General features: G+C 37.0%; 1 protein-coding gene across 1 annotated transcript in view; it reads right to left on the reverse strand.

The window, feature by feature from the left end:
- Positions 1-20,006, reverse strand: part of ZNF277 (zinc finger protein 277) — a 166,934-nt gene that overhangs the window by 8,286 nt on the left and 138,642 nt on the right. The window contains exons 8-9 of the mRNA XM_070947134.1: positions 18,290-18,357; positions 16,339-16,435 (exon numbers count right to left, since the gene is read on the reverse strand). Of these exons, the coding sequence (XP_070803235.1) occupies positions 16,339-16,435; positions 18,290-18,357 (165 nt within the window). The remainder of the gene's footprint in view (positions 1-16,338; positions 16,436-18,289; positions 18,358-20,006) is intronic.

Consider the following 20,006-nt stretch of genomic DNA (forward strand, 5'->3'; position numbering starts at 1 on the left):
GGAAATGTGGATGACACCAAGATACCTTGTTTCACATGTGGTGGTCCTGTCCCGAAGTGATGAGGTATTGGAAAAATTCAAAATTGGCTACAAGAATCAACCAATGAAAAAATCAAATTGATACCTGAAACATTCCTCCTGGGAATACTAAAGATGAAATATCGGGGAAAAAAAAGATATCTAATCATACATATACTCACTGCACCAAGAATAGCATACGCCCAATATTGGAAAGGAAAGGACATACCACCAGAGGAACATATTATTCAGAAGCTTCTAGAATGTGCCGAAATGAACAAATTAACGTTAGTATTAAATGAGAATGAAGAATATTATACGGTGTGGGATGATTGGTACAGGTGGATTGATAATAGAATAAAGAATAGATAAAAGTTAATATAAATTTTAAGATGCATATGTAAATTACGTTATATTACGATGAAAAGTAAAAGAAGAATCAATGTAACCTGTGTAGAAAAATAACACTGACTGATTGTACTGTATTGTATTATAATAAATTTCAATGAAAATTAAAAAAAAAAAGAAATGAAAGATATGATGGGGAAAAATGAAGAGAGAACCCAGAAAGTAGAAGAAAAGGCAGAAATGACAGAGAAGAAAGTTGAGGAATTAAAAGAAAAATTGGTGTCAACTGATAAATTACAAGAAAGAATAATTATCATGCTGGAAATAGAGCGTTCTGAATTCTACTTAAGATTTCAAAATATAAAAGAAGAAAAAAAGAGAAAATTTACCTGAGGTGATTGCTGAGATTTTGTCAGAAGTTTTGGAACAATCCAAGGAAAAGATTTTAAATGAGATTGATGAAGCATTTAGAGTTTCAAGATATGCAATGAGGAATAAACTACCAAGAGAAGTACATGTAAGATTTACAAAGAAGGCAGTGAAAGCAGAGATACTACAAGTAGCAAGAATTATAGCACTGAAACATAAAAATAAAGAACTTGTGGTTTTACGACAAATACCCAGAAGAGTTAGGGACTTGAGAGAATATCAATTCTTAACAAAATTCTTAATATTTAAAGGAGTGAGTTTTAGATGGTTAATACCTGAAGGAATTATGGTGACATGGCAAGAACAAAAACATAGACTTGATTCTATTGAAAAAGCAAAACTATTTTATCAACAATTTTGTGGACCATTAGAAGAAGAATCTACTTCAAGCAATCAAAAAATTAGAGACTAAATTACAGAACAGCCCACAAAATTCCCAATTACAAGAACAATTGATTTTTCATAAACACAAACTCAATTTAATTGATCAGGAAGAATTGGTTAGAAACTTGAAGGCAAGCAAACAAGTATACTTCAAACAAGCAAATAAGCCAGGAAGATGGCTATCTTATAAACTTAAAAGAGAGAGAGAGAAAAGAACCATCTACCAACTACAAGATGAAAATGGAGATTACCAACACACAATAGAAAAGAAAAAAGAGATTGCACATAAATATCTTGAGGATCTCTATAAGAAAGAAAGAGTAGATGAGGATCAGATTAGAGAGTATCTAAAAGAAAAAAGAACCCGAGAAATAAAAGATGAACTGAAAGAAACCCTGACTAAGGATATAACTATGATGGAATTAAATCAAGCAATTAGATCCCAGAAAAATAACAAAACACCGGGCCCCAATGGTTTTCCATCAGAATTTTATAAGGTAATAGAAGAACAAGTAGGACCAATAATGGTTGATCTATACAATGAGGTATTAACATCAGCTAAAATGCCGGATACATGGAGGAAAGCATTAATTTCGCTAATCAGGAAGGGGGATACAGATGCCAGACTGATACAAAACTATAGACCAATCTCTTTGTTAAACGTAGATTTTAAATATATGCTACTATTATTACCAACAGATTAAAGAAAATTTTAAACGACTATATACACACTTAGATCAAAATGGATTTCTTCCAAATAGACAAATCAGGAATAATTTAAGAATAATAATGGACAGTTTAGAATATTACGAAGCCCACCCGGAGAAACAAGTAGCCTTTGTCTTCTTGGACGCCCAAAAGGCATTTGATAACCTCAATTGGCAATTTATGATTCAACAAGTTTATGATATGAATTTGGGCACTAAATTTGAGAATATTATAACAGCAATATATTTGATACAAAAAGCAAAAATTATAATTAATGGAGAAAACACCCAAACTTTAAATATAGAGAAAGGAGTTCAACAAGGTTGTCCTCTATCTCCTCTGCTCTTCATACTGTCACTAGAAGTATTATTAGAACGAATCAGACAAAATTCAGAAATAAAAGGATTGAAAACCAGAAATGAAGAATATAAATTGCAAGCATTTGCAGACGATTTGGCTTTTATTATCGAAAAACCAATAGAGAAAGGACAAATACTAATTAAGGAATTAGAAAGATATGGAGCTGTAGCAGGACTGAAAATCAATAGACAGAAAACATAACTTCTAGCAAAAAATTTAACAGAACTACAAATAACAGAATTGGAAAGAACACTTGGACTCCAAACAACAAGAAAAATTAAATACTTAGGTATATGGTTAACAGCACATTGCAAATCGATAAAGAAGAATAACTATAACAAACTATTACAACAAACAAAAAAAGATTTAAAACTATGGATTAACATGCAACTGTCACTTTTAGGAAGAATAGCAGCCATAAAAATGTCTATATTACCAAAATTTCAATACTTGTTCCAGTTAAATTAGAAAAGACCTTTTTTAATGACCTCAATAAAACAATAGCAAAATTTATCTGGCAGGGGAAAAAACCCAGAATAAAAATGAAATTACTACAAGATATGAAGAGCAGAGGAGGATTTGGATTGCCAAACTGGGAATTATACTATAGTGTAGCAACATTAGTTTGGTTAAAAGGTTGGATCAATTTGAAGAATAAAAGAGTACTAGCTATAGAAGGTCACGACCTGCAGAGAGGATGGCATATCTTTCTGTGGGAAACAGGATGTACAAAACAACAATACTTCCACAGACACCTGATTAGAGATTCGCTAATAAATAATTGGATTAAAGTTAAAAATAAAGACTACATAAAAATCCCAAAATCTTCCACAATGGAAGCGATGACCCATCCAAACAATTTAGATTTGAATAAAATGTTAAAATATAAAGACCTATTAGATAACCATGGACCATACAGGACCTCCAAGAACAAGGGCTACGAGTTGACTGGTGGGCTTATCTCCAATTACAAAACTGATATAAACAAGATATAAAAGATTATGGAATATATCTTAAACCACAACAACTAAACAAAATTTTATTAGGACCAGACAAAAAAATATTACTAAAATTTACAAATACCTTTTGGAAATAGAATTGGAGGAAGAAGTAGTGAAAGGATGCATGATTGCATGGGGTCAAAATATTGGACACAACATAAAACTATCAGATTGGGAGAACATATGGAACAGAAACCATAAACTAACAAAATCAGCAGCATATAAAGAAAACGCATATAAAATGTTCTACAGGTGGCACTTACCCCCTTCGAGTTTAGTGAAAATGTACCCTAAAATGAGCCCCATATGTTGGAAATGTAAAAAGAAAGAGGGAACATACTACCATATGTGGTGGTCCTGTCCTGAGGCTCGAAAATATTGGCTAAAAATTAAAGATTGGCTACAGGAAATTACTAATGAACAATTAGACTTAGAACTGGAACTCTTCCTATGGAGGATCTTCAAAAAAAAAAAAATGTGAAGGGCACAAAATATCTAGTACTACACATATTAACCGTTGCCAGGATTGCCTACGCTCAATGTTGGAAACAGCCATGTACACCCGCAGAGAAACTGGTCATACAAAAGATCATGAATTACGCAGAAATGGACAAATTAACACTGAGTTTAAAAGATAAAGAGACATCAATATTTTACAATGTGTGGGAACAGTGGTATAACTGGATAGAACAGAGATAGATTGAAGATAGATAGTTATTAAGTACAAGTAATAGATAAAATAAGAATGTAAATATGCACAATTTAATTTTTGTAAATAATGAACGAATTATTGTCACAAGAAAAACACCACAATTAGCTGTTGTTGAGTGAAATAATTTTTTATGTTTTTAATGTAATAAAAGTTTAATAGTTTATAAAAAAACTATTGGGAGCAGTAGGAGAGACAAAACAGAGAAATGAAGAGAAAGATAAAGATGAAAAAACAAAAGAAGAAAAAGCGTTAAGGGAAGGGGTGAGATCCAAAGATTCAATGGAACAAAGAGAGACAAGGGCGATGAAGTTAAAAACTACTACTACTACTAGTAGTAGTAGTAGTAGTAGTAGTAGTAGTAATAATAATAATAATAATAATAATAATAATAATAATAATAATTTTATTTCTATACCGCCCTTCTCCCGAAGGACTCAGGTGTACAGCCTATTTAAAAACACAAACAAAACAGCAATTTAAAATTTAAAATAATTAAATAAATTGGCTCAGATTTAAAACCCCAAAAAATTTAAATACCCCAATTTAAAACTATTATGTTGATAGTCCGGCCTGGCGGAACAACAGGGTCTTCAGTGCGCAGCGAAACACCCGGAGGTCGGAGATCTTACGTATTTCCGGGGGCAGTTCGTTCCACAGGGCTGGGGCTCCCACAGAGAAGGCCCTCCCCCTGGGTGTCGCCAGCCGACATAACTTGGCCGATGGCACCCGGAGGAGACCCTCTCTGTGGGAGCGAACTGGTCGGTGGGAGGCTATTGGTGGCAGAAGATGGTCTCGGAGGTACCTGGGTCCTATGCCATGGAGCACTTTAAAGGTGGTAACCAACACCTTGAATCGCACCCGGAAGACCACTGGGAGCCAGTGCAGCTCGCGCAGGAGGGGTGTCACATGGGCACAACGAGTTGCGCCCATAACCACCCGCGCGGCCGCATTCTGGACCAGTTGGAGCCTCCGAGTGCTCTTCAAGGGGAGCCCCATGTAGAGAGCATTACAATAGTCCAACCGGGAAGTAACAAGGGCATGAGTGACCGTGCACAGGGCGTCCCGATCCAGAAAGGGCTGCAACTGGCGAATCAGGCGAACCTGATAAAAGGCCCCCCTGGCCATGGCCGTCATATGCTCTTCTAAAGACAGCCGCGTGTCCAGGAGGACACCCAGATTGCAAGCCCCCTCCGTGGGGGGCAAAGATTCACCCCCAATAGTCAGCAATGGCACCTGCTGACTATATCGGGGCGCCGGAAGCCACAGCCACTCGGTCTTGGAGGGGTTGAGTCTGAGCCTGTTCCTCCCCATCCAGACCCGCACGGCCTCCAGGCAGCGAGACATCACATCAAGGGCATCGTTGGGGTGGTTTGGCGGTCTAGTAACAAGAAGAAGAAATGGAAGAAGAAATCAAAGCAATATCACTAAATGTAAATGGACTAAATGCGGCGATAAAAAGAAACAGAACTTTAACCAAATTAAACCATTTGAAGATGGACATTATATGTTTACAAGAAGTACATATTAGAAAACAACATGTAAAATTATTACAATCCTAAATTAGGAGTTTTATTTACATTATTGATACAACAGTATAAAAGAGGAGTGGTATTATATATTAAAGAACAACTAGAACCTAAATTACACTTTGAAGATGAAAAAGGTAGGATTTTGATGGTGGAAATAAAAATGAGTTTAGTTCCTGTTAATATTGGCTGTTCTATAATAAAAACGATGTCATTGACGAAAGCTTGAAGTTTGTACTCTTCTTTTTTTACTTTTAATCCTTTTATTCCTTTGTCTCTTCTAATTTCATTTAGTAATGTTTCTAGGGATAGTATGAATAACAGGGGGGATAGAGGGCAGGGCACCCCTGTCTCACTCCTTTTGATATTGAGAATTGTTCTGTCATGTTTCCATTTATTGTTATTTTTGCGGTTTGGGAGGAGTAAATTTTCTTTATCATGCTTATAAATTTATCACCGAATTTCATGTTTTCCAATTGTAGTATGAGAAATTTCCAATTTACGTTGTCAAATGCCTTCTGTTTATCTGAATTTATTTCATAGTATTCCAGTACATCGATTATTAATCTCATATTATTTTTTATTTGTCTTTTTGGAAGAAAGCCGTTCTGATCCGGGTGAATGTATTCATTTATTACTTTTTAAAGTCTTTCTTTGATAATCAGTGTAAATAATTTATAATCTATATTTAGTAATGATATTGGTCTGTAATTTTTGATTTGTGTTTGATCTGTCTCTTCTTTTGGAATAAGTGTAATAATGGCTTCAGTCCAGGATTTAGGGATTGTGGCTTCCACAAGTGCATCGTTAAAGATTCCAAGTAATATTTTATCCATTGAGTGCTGACATGTCTTGTAGAATTCTGACGGTATACCAACTGGTCCTGGGGTTTTATTATTTTTCTGCTTTTTTCTTGCCTCTATTAATTCTGTCATAGTGATTGGCCTGTTCAGTAATTCTTTATGTGTTTCTTCTAATCCTTTGACATCTGTTTTATTTAAATATTGTTTAATATCCTCTTCCAAAATCTCTTCTTGCTCATATAGTTTTTGGAAAAATGTTTTTGCTATATTCTTTTTGTCCTCATTCCTATGGTATATCTCTCCTGTATCATCTTGTAGTTGGTGTATCATCCTTTTCTCTTTTTCTTTTTTCAATTTATATACCAGTCAATGTCCTGTTTTATTTGCATGTTCAAAATGGTTTTGTTTTGCTAATTTAATTTTCCTTGCTATTTCTGTTTGTGTGATCAAATTAATTTTTTGTTTTGTCAAGTTTATTTTTCCTTTAATCATTTGGTTTTGAGGTTTCTTCTGTAACTCAAATTCATATTTTTTAAGGTCCTTTAACAAATTATCTCTTGTTTGTTGTTTATCTTTGTTTTTCTTCACCATGTATGCAATTGTCAGGCCTCTTACATAGGCTTTTGCCATATCCCAAAGATTCTGAAGAGAGGTTTGCTCCTTTGTGTTTATCTTAAAGAATATATTCATTTCTTTTTCCATCATCTGTGTATAATCTTTATTTTTTAGTATTTCCTTATTCATCATCCATCTTTCTTTCTCCGATATCCTTTCCATATTATTTTTACCAGGTTGTGGTCTGCCCAGGTATTTGCCACTATTTCTACGTCTTTCCTGAGTTCTGTCGTCATCCAAACCATGTCTATTCTAGACCATGATTGGTGTGTTTTTCCTCTCTATTTACCTCTCTCCATGCATCTTGAAGACATAATTCTTGTATCATCTCCTTGAAGGTATCTGGAAGTGTCTTTTTCTTGGTTTTATTTTTCTTATTACTCTGGTAATCTTTTTCTGTATCTGTAATTGCATTAAAATCACCTATAATACAAATATTCTCATATTCCAAATCTTTTACTTTATCATGTATATTTTTGAAAAATTCATTTTGATTCCCATTTGGTGCATAGATCAAAATCAGTAATATTGTTTTTAGTTCTGTTTGTATCTCGATCATCAAAACCCTTCCGCCTTCGTCTGTGTATATTTGTTTTGTTTTCAGGTGTTTTTTGATGTAAACTGCGATGCCTCTCTTTTTGTGTTCTGCTAATGAAGTATATAGATTCCCTAGTCTTGGATTCTGTAACATCTTTTGGTGTTGTTTTTTAATATGGACTTCCTGTAGATTTATAATGTCCATCTCCAATTTTTGTAACTTTGTAAATATCTGGTTTCTTTTGGCTGGCACATTTAATGCGTTTATATTGATTGAAATCATTTTTATTTCCTGTTCCATTTTTATTCTTATCTATTTGTTGTCCTTAGTCTTCTTGTTTTTCTTGTTACTATTTGTGTTTTTCCCCTCACTCCCTCTCTCTCCATTTTTTCTCTTTGCAATCTTCTCCTTTCCTCCTGTTTCTTCTGTGGAGTGTTCTTCTTGGCTTTTATTTTCCAGTTCTTCTCTGGTTTCTTGATCTTCCTCTAGAACGGAATGTTGTTCAAAAAACTCCTGGGCTTTTTCCAAACTGTCTATCCTAAATTTCTTCTCTTGCCAAGAGATTAGAATGCCCTCTAGGATTAGCCAATGGAACATCACTTTATATTTGTTTAATTGTGATGTAAGAAAATTGTAATTTTTCCTCTGGTCCCTTACTCATCTTGGAATCAGTTTGAGTGTTATTATCTCCTTCCCTTTATACAAAATTACCTTGTCTCTCATTTTTTAATAGATTTCTTTCTTTATCGTTTTTTTGGTGAATCTAACGTGTACTTCCTTTGGCAACTTGTGCCTGCGTGCGTAATTTGTATGCACTCTATAAACCTCGTCAATGTCCCTTTGTATGTCCTCTTTATCCCTCTGTGTTGTTTCTGCCAGGATCTCCACCATTATCTCTCCTAAATCTTCCTCTTTACTTTCCGCTATGTTCTGGAACCTAAGATAAAAGGATGTCTTCTCCATTTCCAGATATGTGATTGATTCTTCCAATTCTCTGTTAGTTGACATCTGTTTTTGTTCTCACGTTTCTATCTTCTTGTCCGTTTGTTCCATTTTTTATTCCACCATTTGGATCCTTTGTTCATTTTTAGCAATATTCTGTTGTATCTTTTCTATTTTGTCATCCATTTTCTTTATATTGTTTTTTATTTCTCCCACATCAGATTTCAGATCCTCATGGTTATTTGCGATAGATTCTTGTGACTTATTCATTGCTTCCTGGATCACTACCAATACTGATTGAATATTTTGTATACTGGAAGTAGAGCCTGCCTTTTCTTTATCTGCTCCTAGCATGGTTTCTATCGATCTTTGCTGTGCAGGGGATGCTGTGAGAGATGTTTGGTTTGAGGTTATTTTCTTATTTATTTTGGTTATCGTTGTTGTGCCTGTGCTTGTCATTTTTACTTAAATGGCAATCTATATTTATAGTGTTGTAAATTTATCTATATAAATATTCTTATCACTCTAATAAGTACTTAACCACTTAACCACTCTATCAGGCAGTATATAGTACACTATATCTTTTATATACTTATTCAAGATTTGTAAATTCTAACTTATATGTACACTTATGTTAAAGGAGAAGGAAAATAAGGGGAGGGAAGTGAGGGGAAAAATTTAAGATTCTAACAATTCATCAATTTGTTCTTGATATAGTTAACATAATATATATAATCAATCTATAACGATAAATAAATAAAACTAGATGTTATTAAAATTAATATCAATAAGCACTAATTACCAATTAATAGTCAGCAGTCAACAATTATTAATTGTTATTAATAAGTGGTATATGATTCTACTCAAATTAATCAATTTTATATATGGTTCATTATTTTCCTATCATACAATCCTTTTTCACTCTTGCATCATTTTCTGCTCAGTCATCTGTACAGTTCTTTTTCCACACTGTCTTGAAGTATAAATTTTAATGTCTCTCACCAGAAATGTCCAAATATCCAAATGTCTAAATTCAGCACTTTTGGGTAGCAAGATCAAAGTTCGTTGTTTTCCACGCCAAATCTGTCTATCACTCTTTTAAAGTCACCACTTCTCCAGTCACTGTTCTGTTTCCACCGCTCGCTCTCTTTCTCTTATCTTTAATGACTTCCGTCCGTCTCACAGTCCTTAATCCTAAATGCCATCTTCCTGCAATTCTGTTTGTTTTGTAATCCCCCCTTTCAAGTCAATGTCCAAATGTATCTGTTAGTTTTCTTCCTCGTCTCCACCGCTCTCTCACCTTTCATGCATTCACCACCTGTCAAAGTTCCTTCTTTCTTCCGTCGCTCGTTATCTCCTCTGATCTCTAGATGTTTTTGTCCAGCTCACAAATGCAGTCCCAATCACCTTCCTCTATTCACTTTGTTTTATAATCCACACCTCTTTCCAGTCAAAGTCAGAGTAGATCCATTGGCGTTTCCTCATTCCCACTGCTCTTTCTTTTTCACGCAGTCACTACTTGTCAAAGTTTCTTCTTCAGCTCCTCTCATCTTTTTGTCACCGTTCTGCCGCTTGCTTTGGAGTCCCGATCTCTCTGCTCTCTTTTTCCACTGTATAACTGTACCTCACTCAATATACATTTTTCCTTGTTTCTCGTACCGTTCCAATCTATTGTTTCAATTTTCGCTTCCTACTGTCTTCCTACTTTCTTTCCTGCTGTCAGTGCTTCAGGCCAGCCAAAATGGCTGTTTTTTTCCCCTCCGGAATTAAGAGGTTTCTCCTGAACCTTTGGGATGCTTGCTTTCCCCCCGAGATCAATTTCTATTGATCTCTCCGGGATCAATAGTGCCTAAAACGGGAATATTGGAATTTCAAGAACGGAGCTCCATTCTCTAGTTCCAAATAAGTTGACGTCACCGCCGGAAGTCCAAGAAATGCATTGTTATTGGTATGGGAAAAAGTTAGAGATAAATATTATGTGAAAATACCAATATGGTTATCAACAATGGAAGCTTTAATACAACCGGATGTTTTTCATTTTGGAAATTAATTATCCTTATACTAACATATATTGTTAGATATAAGGATTTATTAATAGGTAAAGCGGAATTGAAAGGGAAACGAGAATTGGAAGAACAGGGGATTGAAATGGATTGGTATATGTATTTGCAAATACAAACAAGATATGAAAAAGATGCTAAATTACATGGTTTTTACTTAGAAAAGACTGAGCTGGATAAGATACTCACAGGATCAGAGGATAAATTAATAAAAAAATGTTATAACTTTTTATTGAGTATTGAATTAGAGGAAGAACAAGTAAAGGAAACAATGATAGTTTGGGCAAAAAAAATTGGATATTCAATTGACTTAGATAAATGGCAACAGTTATGGGAAAGGAATTACAAACTAACAACGTCCACTGCATATAAGGAGAATCAATATAAAATGTTTTACAGATGGTATATGCCCCCTGAGAAATTGGCAAAAATGTTTAAAGACAAATCAGCTAAATGTTGGAAATGTCACCAGTTACCAGGTTCATATTACCATACGTGGTGGACATGGCCTGAAGCAAAGAACTATTGGAATAAAATTAAATTATGGTTAGAGGAAATGATACAACAACATATGGATTTAAAACCAGAGCTGTTCCTATTGGGTATCTTACCAGAGAAAATTAGTAAAAACAATATATATTTGATTATACATGTAGTAATAGCTGCGAGGATTGCCTATGCACAAAATTGGAAAGCAGAGAATATACCATCGGAGGGAGAAGAAATTAAAAAAAATTTAGATTGTGCAGAAATGAATAGATTAACTATGAAGATAAAAGAAAGAGAAGACTCAGAATATTTTAAGATATGGAATCAATTTTAAAAAAAAAGATATAAATAAGCTTTAATAGAGATAGATATAGCATGTTACAACTAGAACATTAGATCAGTGAGAAATGTTTGTAATGGACTTGGCGAGAACGAAGATAGTAGAAAAGAAGAAGTTTTTGGAGATAACACCGAGATGTCACATGGAAGAAATGAATGGTGTCCTAAATGTTTGTTTGTCTAAAAAAAATAAAAAACTTTTTTTTAAAAAAAATTAAAATAACTCAAGAAGCGTGGGAAATTCTGGAAAATATGATCATAAAAGTCCAGTCCAACACAACACCATTGAAAAAGAAAAACAAGAAATTCAAGAAGAAACCAACATGGTTGCACAAATATGCCTCTGATAAACTGAAAGACAAAAAGGACAAGTACAAAAAATGGAAAGAGGGACACATAACCAAGGCAGAATATCAGCAGATAGCCCAAATCTGCAAAGATTAAGTCAGGAAAGCAAAGGCTCAGAATAAACAAGGACTTGCAACAAAAGTCAAAAACAATTTAAAAAAAAGTTTCTTTCAACATATAAATAACAAGAAAAAAGGAAACAATCCATCCACTACAGAGAGAAGATGGCAAGGAAGTCACAGGCAGTAGAGAGAAAGCAGAGTTGTTTAATTCATTCTTTGCATCAGTCTTCATGCAAAAAGAAACTATATCCCAACCTACCAAAAGTATAATTGTAAAAGACAGATTAGAAATAAAAATTAAAATAAGCAGGAAAATGGTAAGAGAACACCTGTCTGATCTTGATAAATATAAATCATTGGGACTTGATGGATTATATCTCAGAGTTCTGAAGGAGCTGGCAGATGTTATTTCAGAATTATTGTACCATATCTTTAAAAAATCCTGGAGCATTGGGGAACTACCAGAGGTTTGGAAAAGAGCTGATGTGGTTCCCATCTTTAAAAAAAAGGGGTGGGGTGGGGAACCAAACCCAGGAAACTACAGACCAATCAGCCTAATATCAATACCTGGAAAGATACTAGAAAAAATAATTAAAAAACAGACCTGTGAACATCTAGAAACAAATAGTAGCCAGCATGGGTTTGTTAAAAACAGACCATCTTATTTCATTCTTTGACAGAGTGACTAAATTAGTAGACCAGCAAAATACTGTGGACATAGTATACTTAGACTTCAGCAAGGCATTCGACAAAGTAGACCACAACTACTTCTTGGTAAACTAGAGAAATATGGGATAGACAGTATCACCACCAGATGGATTTGTAGCTGGCTGACAAACCATACTCAATGAGTAGTCCTTAATGGTACTACATCTACATGGAGGGAAGTAAGCAGTGGGGTACCACAAGTTTCTGTCTTAGGTCCAGTATTCTTCAATATCTTCATAAATGACTTAGATGAGGGAATAGAAGGGAAGTCATCAAATTTGCAGATGATACTAAATTGGCAGGAATAGCCAACATCCAGAAGACAAGCTCAGGATCCAATAAGATCTTGACAGACTTGAATGGGCCCTATCCAACAACATGAAATTTAATGTGGAGAAAAGCAAGGTTTTACACCTAGGCAGGAAAAACCAAGGATACAAGTACAAATTAAGTGAAACCTGGCTCAATAACTGTGTGAGGGACCTTGGGGTTCTAGTGGATGATCACTTAAACATGAGCCAGCAGTATGCAGCAACAGCCAAAAAAGCTAATATAATCATTGGCTGTATAAATAGAGGCATAGAATTAAAATCATGTGAAGTAACGCTTTATAAATCCTTAGTAAGACCACATCTGGAATATTGCATCCAGTTTTGGTCACCACATTACAAAAAAGATGTTGAGACTTGGGAAAAAGTGCAAAGAAGAGCAATTAAGATGATTAAGGGCATGGAGACAAAAATATATGAAGAACAGTTGCAGGAATTGGGTGGGACCAGTCTAGAGAAAAGAAGGACTAGGGGTGATATGATGACAGTATTCCAGTATTTGAGGGGCTGCCACAAAGAAGAGGGGGTCAACTTATTCTCCAAAGCATCAGAAAGTAAGACAAGAAACAACGGATGGAAACTAATCAAGAAGTGAAACAGTGGTGGTATTCAGCTGATTCTATCTGGTTTGGGTGAACTGGTAGTGGCAGCTGCGGAAGGCTCTGCCCACCAACCTGGATGTCATCACATCCAGTTTTTGACGCTCTGCGCATGCACGGAAGGACCTGCATGCACGTGCTCACATTTGTGAACCAGTAGCGAGGGTAAGAGAATACCACCCCTGGAAAGAAGCAACCAGGAATGAAGGAGAAACTTCCTGACAGTGAAAACAATTAACTAGTGCAGGGGTCAGCAACCTTAAACATTCAAAGAGCCACTTGGACCCATTTCCTACAGAAAAAAAACCCTCACCTGGAGCCACAAAATCTGGGTGGGCATGGCCAACTCAATGTCACTTACTCCCACCCAGTCACATGACCACCTAGCCATGCCTACCCAGCTACAAAACTATTCTCTATGTCTCTCTCCCCCTCTCCCTATCTCCCCCGCTCCCCCCTCTTTCTGTATCTCTGTGTCTGACCCTCTCCCTATCTTCCCCCCTCTTGTGTCTCTCTCCCTCTGTATCACTCTCTCTCCCTCTCTTCCCCCCTCTCTATGTATCATTCTCTCTCTCTCTCTGTATGTGTGTGTATGTCTCTCTCCCACCTCCCTTCGGGCGACCGTCCTCCTCCTCCCCCCTCTTTTCGTAACTCCCTGGCCAGCTGGGGCTGAGCCAGAAGCGTTCGCACGCGCATGGAGACCCTCCTCAAGTGAGCGCCAAAACACAGTAAAGGCATGCGTGGGGTGGGTGGCCGCTCACTTAAGAGGGTCTTAACAGGACACGGCTTCTCTCTTGCACTAATGCTCCAGCCATCGCCTTGCCATGTCATTGCCCATTGGCCGAAGGGAGCGCGGAGGGAGAGAGAGAGAGAGAGAACATGCATGTGTCTTTCCTGAGGGCGTAACTTTAACTCTGTTGAGGCAACTGAAAAGTTCATGTGGATGTGTAATAGTTGCATATTAGGAAGTCATATGAATTGCTAAAGCAATATGTTACTCTCTCTCTTATACAACACTAATAGTAATTACCTTGGAGATTTGTATTGCCATTTCAAAGTGAGGAGTTTCCATTCCTGTCCCATCACTGGTTGGCCCCGCCCCTCTTATTTCTTTTTGGGACTCTAGCCTGAAGTGGCAGGAAGCGAAGGCTGCCTTATGTGCAAATGTGGCGCAAAAGCAGATACAGGGCAGCTTCGCTCCTGCACTCTCCGGCGACCCTCTTCCCCCTCCTCCTCTCAGGACGCCCAGGCCAGCTGTGGCTGAGCTGGGAGCGTGCACACATGTGGGGAGACCCTCCTCAAGTGAGCACCAAAGCTCAGGAAAGGCGCGCACGGGGCGGGCAGCGGCTCGCTTGAGGGTCTCTTCGCACGTGCGCACACTCCCGGCTCATCCACAGCAGGCCATGGGGTTAAGAGAGGAGGGGGGGAGGAGAGTGCAGGAGCAAAGCTGCCCTGTACCTGCCTTCATGCCACATTTGAGCATAAAGCAGCCTTCGCTTCCTACTACTTTGGGCTGGAGTCCAAAAAAGAAATAAGAGGGGCGGGGCAAACCAGTGATGGGACAGGGAGCCGTGGCAGAGGGCCCAAAGAACCGCTTGTGGCTCTGGAGCCGTGGGTTGCCGATCCCTGAACTAGTGGAACAGTTTGCCTTCAGAAGTTGTAGGTGCGTCATCACTGGAGGTTTTTAAGAAAAGACTGGACAGCCACCTATCTAAAATGGTATAGGGTCTCCTTCTTGAGCAGGGGGTTGGACTAGAAGACCCTCAAGGTGCCTTCCAGCTCTATTCTGATTCTTTGGATTCTCTTTTACAAACCTCATGTGTTGATACTGGAGGTTTTATGGAGAGGTGTACTTGTATTCTTTGCACCATGTATCCTGTCCACACATCTAGAATGTTAATTAAATGGAATCCTAGACCGCAAACAAAAGTGCTACATTACATTCATGGAAAGCATAGCTGCCCTTTAAGAGCAAGATCAGTGTCTATACATCATTCTCTACTAAATCTGAAGCCCACCATGCATTTATCTAAACCCCTAAAGGATTTAAAATAGATTTCCTGAAACTTCTGAGTCAAGATGTTCCTCCTTTCTCCAACATGAGTAGCTCTGCATCTAATCTATCTATCCAAGGCTATAATTCCATTAAAATTAATGAATACTAACAAAGAAATTAAAAGACGCTTGCTCCTGGGGAGGAAAGCTATGGCAAATCTAGACAGCATACTAAAAAGCAGAGACATCACCCTGCCAACAAAAGTGCATATAATCAAGGCTATGGTTTTCCCAGTTGCAATGTATGGCTGTGAAAGTTGGATCATAAGAAAGGCAGAGCGCCAAAGAATTGAGGCCTTTGAACTATGGTGATGGAGAAGACTCCTGCGAGTCCCTTGGACTGCAAGGCGATCAAACCGGTCAGTCTTAGAGGAGATCAACCCTGACTGCTCTTTAGAAGACCAGATTCTGAAGATGAAACTCAAATACTTTGGCCACCTAATGAGAAGGAAGACTGGCTGGAGAAGAGCCTAATGCTGGGAAAAATCGAGGGCAAAAGAAGAAGGGGACGACAGGGAATGAGGTGGCTGGATGGAGTCACTGAAACAGTCGGCATGAGCTTAAATGGATTCCAGAGGATGGTAGAAGACAGGAAGGCCTGGAGGAACGTTGTCCATGGGGTCAGACACAACTTCGCAACTAACAACAACAAAGAAAAAAATAACAAACAACTGGTGTATTATAATGGCTAAGGTGTTAAGGACTGGGGAGATGTAAGTCTACCCTTAGTCAGGGAAATTCACTGGTTCATCTCTCTGCCCAACTTTTTTTTACAGGTTTATTGTAGATAAAATGAAGGGGAACCTCATGAAAGTTCCTCTGAGCTCTTGGGGGAAAATTGGATCTAAATGGAATAAAGAAATTCATAATAAAGAACCTGCTAAAACAAATACCTTCCTAACAAACCCACAATATGTAATTTACAATGTATAATCTAAAATTATACATTACTACATTCTTCTTACCTCCATGTGAACATAGAGTTTTTCTGTGGTGTCAGTTTGCTTTTCACAGAAGAGACAGACAGCACAAACAGGATGTTCTTCCCAATCAGACCAGTCCCTATAAAAAAAAACAATGCAAAGAACCATCTGTAACTGGCATTTTGGAATTATTAGAAAAACTGTAGGCATGGAAACAAAATCTGTTTTAACTCATCTATTCCTGCAAAAAGCAGAAAGGTGTAATTCTGCTCTCATCAGTCAGCTGCAATCTTAAACTATTTTCTCTTCCATACCTGTCCCCATTGGCTTTTAGTTCCTCCTTCCTACCCCTGAAGATACTCAGTTTTCTGTTATCACTGAGCAGGTTTAATCCACTCTACGTTGTTTTGTCATATATACTTTTTCCCACATATTATTTTTGTAGCATTGCAAGTTTTGCAATTCCCAAGCATGCTGCTATTTTCTTCTTATTCTTGGTCTTAATATTTTGAGGAGATAACTATTCCATCTATTAACTGTTATAAATTGTAACAACATACATCACCCAAATGGGTCAAAGGTACTTATGACTGGATGCTGCTTATGTCAAAGAAAGAAAAAAATAACATATCCCAGAATGGGGTTTTTTTTGCAGTTACCAAAATTTAAGTGGTTAATTTTTAGCAGCAAAACAAAGTAGATGCCATGTTTTTAAGCTTAAGTGTAGTTTTATCCCGCTAAAAACCAACACCTCCCCGCTATCTCTTTTCCATGTACTGCAATGATGCCACCATAATATTCTGACTCCATTGTGATTTAATAGCATTGCTTGTGTCAACAGATATTTTACAACCTATATCCAGGCACCAAAGAGCCCTGAGATCCTCTTAACGTGGAGGAATGTTTATGATAGCCCTGTGGATTGTTTCACTTTAAAGGATAACAGTGTGAATACATGTTTGTTTGGGTTCTCAGGGAAACTAGTAAAGAAAACATCTTCACACTTGTGTATTGGCTAAAATCTGCATTCTGATTTAAAGGGAGGAGTCTCTACTGCTTTAATCCTACTTATCTTGCCTAAGGGTATTCAGATCTTGCTTTAACTTGGTTGCTTTCACTTCTGCTTAATAAAAGGTTCCTTTTGAACGACCACGTTTCAAGAGTCTTTACTTTCTTAAGTTGGCAGGAGAGGCAATCATTACACTAACATTTTTTCCTTAGGGTGCAAAAGTAAATTTGAGGTGGGATATTGTCATGCCAATTTATAATCTTTATATACTATTGTTGCTCTCTATCCCCATCTAGTGGCCGGACAGACAAATACCAATTATATTGTTTTGAAGTTGACCCAATCCCTTTACCCAGCAGCCTGCACTCTCAAAACAAGTGCACTCTCAAAACAAGTGCACGCTGGGAAGCCAGACTTCATTTTTCTTTAGCATTTGGAGGAGACAGAAGCACAAAGAAGAATCCATCTTAATCTGTGGCACATGTTCATCCAAGGACAAATCCACATCCCAGACACAGAGCATCACTGGTAAGATTTAGATTGCTTGTATTTATTAATTGTTATGTTCAGCAGTAACTCAATCCTGCCTATCTTGTATTTGGTTCTCATTGTATGTATTTCTATCTTCTCCAGTTTCACCATATCTTGTTCTTTCAATAAAGCATCTAGATCTATGCACACAGTTTGTTTTATTGGTGGATAGGTAGATTTAGCTACATGTTGAGCTGCACCCAGACTAACGGATAGTGAGGACAGAACTGATATAATTTAAAAAATAAAATGAAAGGTATTAAATTATCCTTTTTTAATCTGACTATCCCAATTCACTTCCATTCCCCATAATTACTAATCATACTTGAAAATGTTGAAAATCTCATTTTTAATTTTTTCAGTGACTGCTGTTTTGTCTATCATTATCATGTCATCAAGCCTAAAGAAGCCCATGTTACTAGCCCTTAAATATGAAACAAAAATTCCAAATACTCTTCTTGATTGTGGAACAATTCTTGATCATCTTCTGACTGAATCTGTTCCCAGGACTTCCCAAATTCCTGAAAAAAATAAAAATGTGTTAAGCAAACTAAAAGTTTTAGATTTATTCAGAAAAAGCAGACATTCCTAAATTAGAAATGGAAACTCTCAGCAATTCTTCCCCTTGATGATATCCACTGAAGAACTTGAATGCTGCAGCTTAGTAACACCTGGAGAGTCACTGGCTCACCTTTATCTCATCTAAGTTTTGGCTGTACCTTATCTGATGGGGTATTTAAGATAAAGTAATTTTATAGTTTTTTATGTAAAATATTAATTCACTCAGTTGGAAATGTATTTCTCCTTGTGAAAATAACTCAAATGCAAGGAAATATGGGATTTCATCAAGAGTCCATAGCAAGCATGACAATCCCTTACAGGAACTGAATTTTGACCCGTATCACAGTTTTATTATGGAACCCAAATCATGTTCATTTCTTAGGTTTTCTGGATTTTGTAATGATTGTATTCCTGACTCATATGATAAATGTGTGTGATTCAAAAAAAGGTCCTAACAATTAAGTACTGATGGCATGCTCATTATTAGTTAGTTATCATCATTGTTAGTTATCACCTTTAAAGCGCTCCATGGCTTAGGACCTGGGTACCTACGAGACCGTCTTTTGCCACCAATAGCCTCCCACCGACCAGTTCGTTCTCACAGGGAGGGACTACTCAGGTTACCGTCAGTCAAATTATGTCGACTGGCGACTCCCAGGAGGAGGGCCTTCTCTGTGGGGGCTCCAACCCTTTGGAATGAACTGCCCCCGGAGATACGGAATATCCCTGATCTCCGTGCTTTCCGCCGTGCCCTCAAGACCCTGATGTTCCAACAGGCAGGGCTAAACATACAAACATGTGAATGATTTTTTAAATGTTATCTAATTCTGGGTTTTATTTAATTGACCAAACTAAGTAATAATTTTAATTAGCAATTTTATGATGTTTGTGTGTCTATATTTTTCTTGACTGTACACCGCCTTGAGTCCTACGGGAGAAAGGCGGTATAGAACTATAATAAATAAATAAAATAAATAAATAAATTATAGGATATGGAAATCATCCAATGTATTTAACTATTTTTATGTACTTTTCTGCATTGTTGTGGAAAGTACTAGTCTAGTGGAAAGCTCTATGGAGCAAGATAAGCCCTCTTTGAATAAATGACAGATAGATTAAAAAGAAGTCTTTCATTTTCAGGAAAATGTCTGAGTTCCTACGTTAGTATACTGATAAAGAGTATTAGCTACCTGAGAATACCAATACATTGGATTGAAATAAGACTGAGCATTACTAAAAGATAGTGAAATACAAGGCACTATATTTGTTTCTCTGCATTGACATAAAGTCTAGTTTTAGGATGGATTTCTTTAATGTGCTATCCTGTACAATGAAACCATTTACCTATGCATGATGGGTCCCCATTCCCTTACAGGAACTGATCTATGGTTTGTAGATCTTCCTGGGCTCAGACTGCCATAGATAAGAGTAATTTTATTTTAATCTTCCAGTACTGTAAATTTTTGGGGAAATAAAGAAGTTTCTTATGGTTCAAAGCAGTGGTCACCAACCGGTGGTCCATGGACCAGTGGTGGTCCACAGAAAAATTATTTGAGGACCCCTCAAACTACAGCCCCTAGGCTGGATACATACAATGAATGTTTGTGTT

This window comes from Pituophis catenifer, unplaced genomic scaffold (genome assembly GCF_029215685.1).
Source record: "Pituophis catenifer annectens isolate HBS135680 unplaced genomic scaffold, rPitCat1.0.hap2 SCAF_7, whole genome shotgun sequence".
Taxonomy (NCBI): domain Eukaryota; kingdom Metazoa; phylum Chordata; class Lepidosauria; order Squamata; family Colubridae; genus Pituophis; species Pituophis catenifer.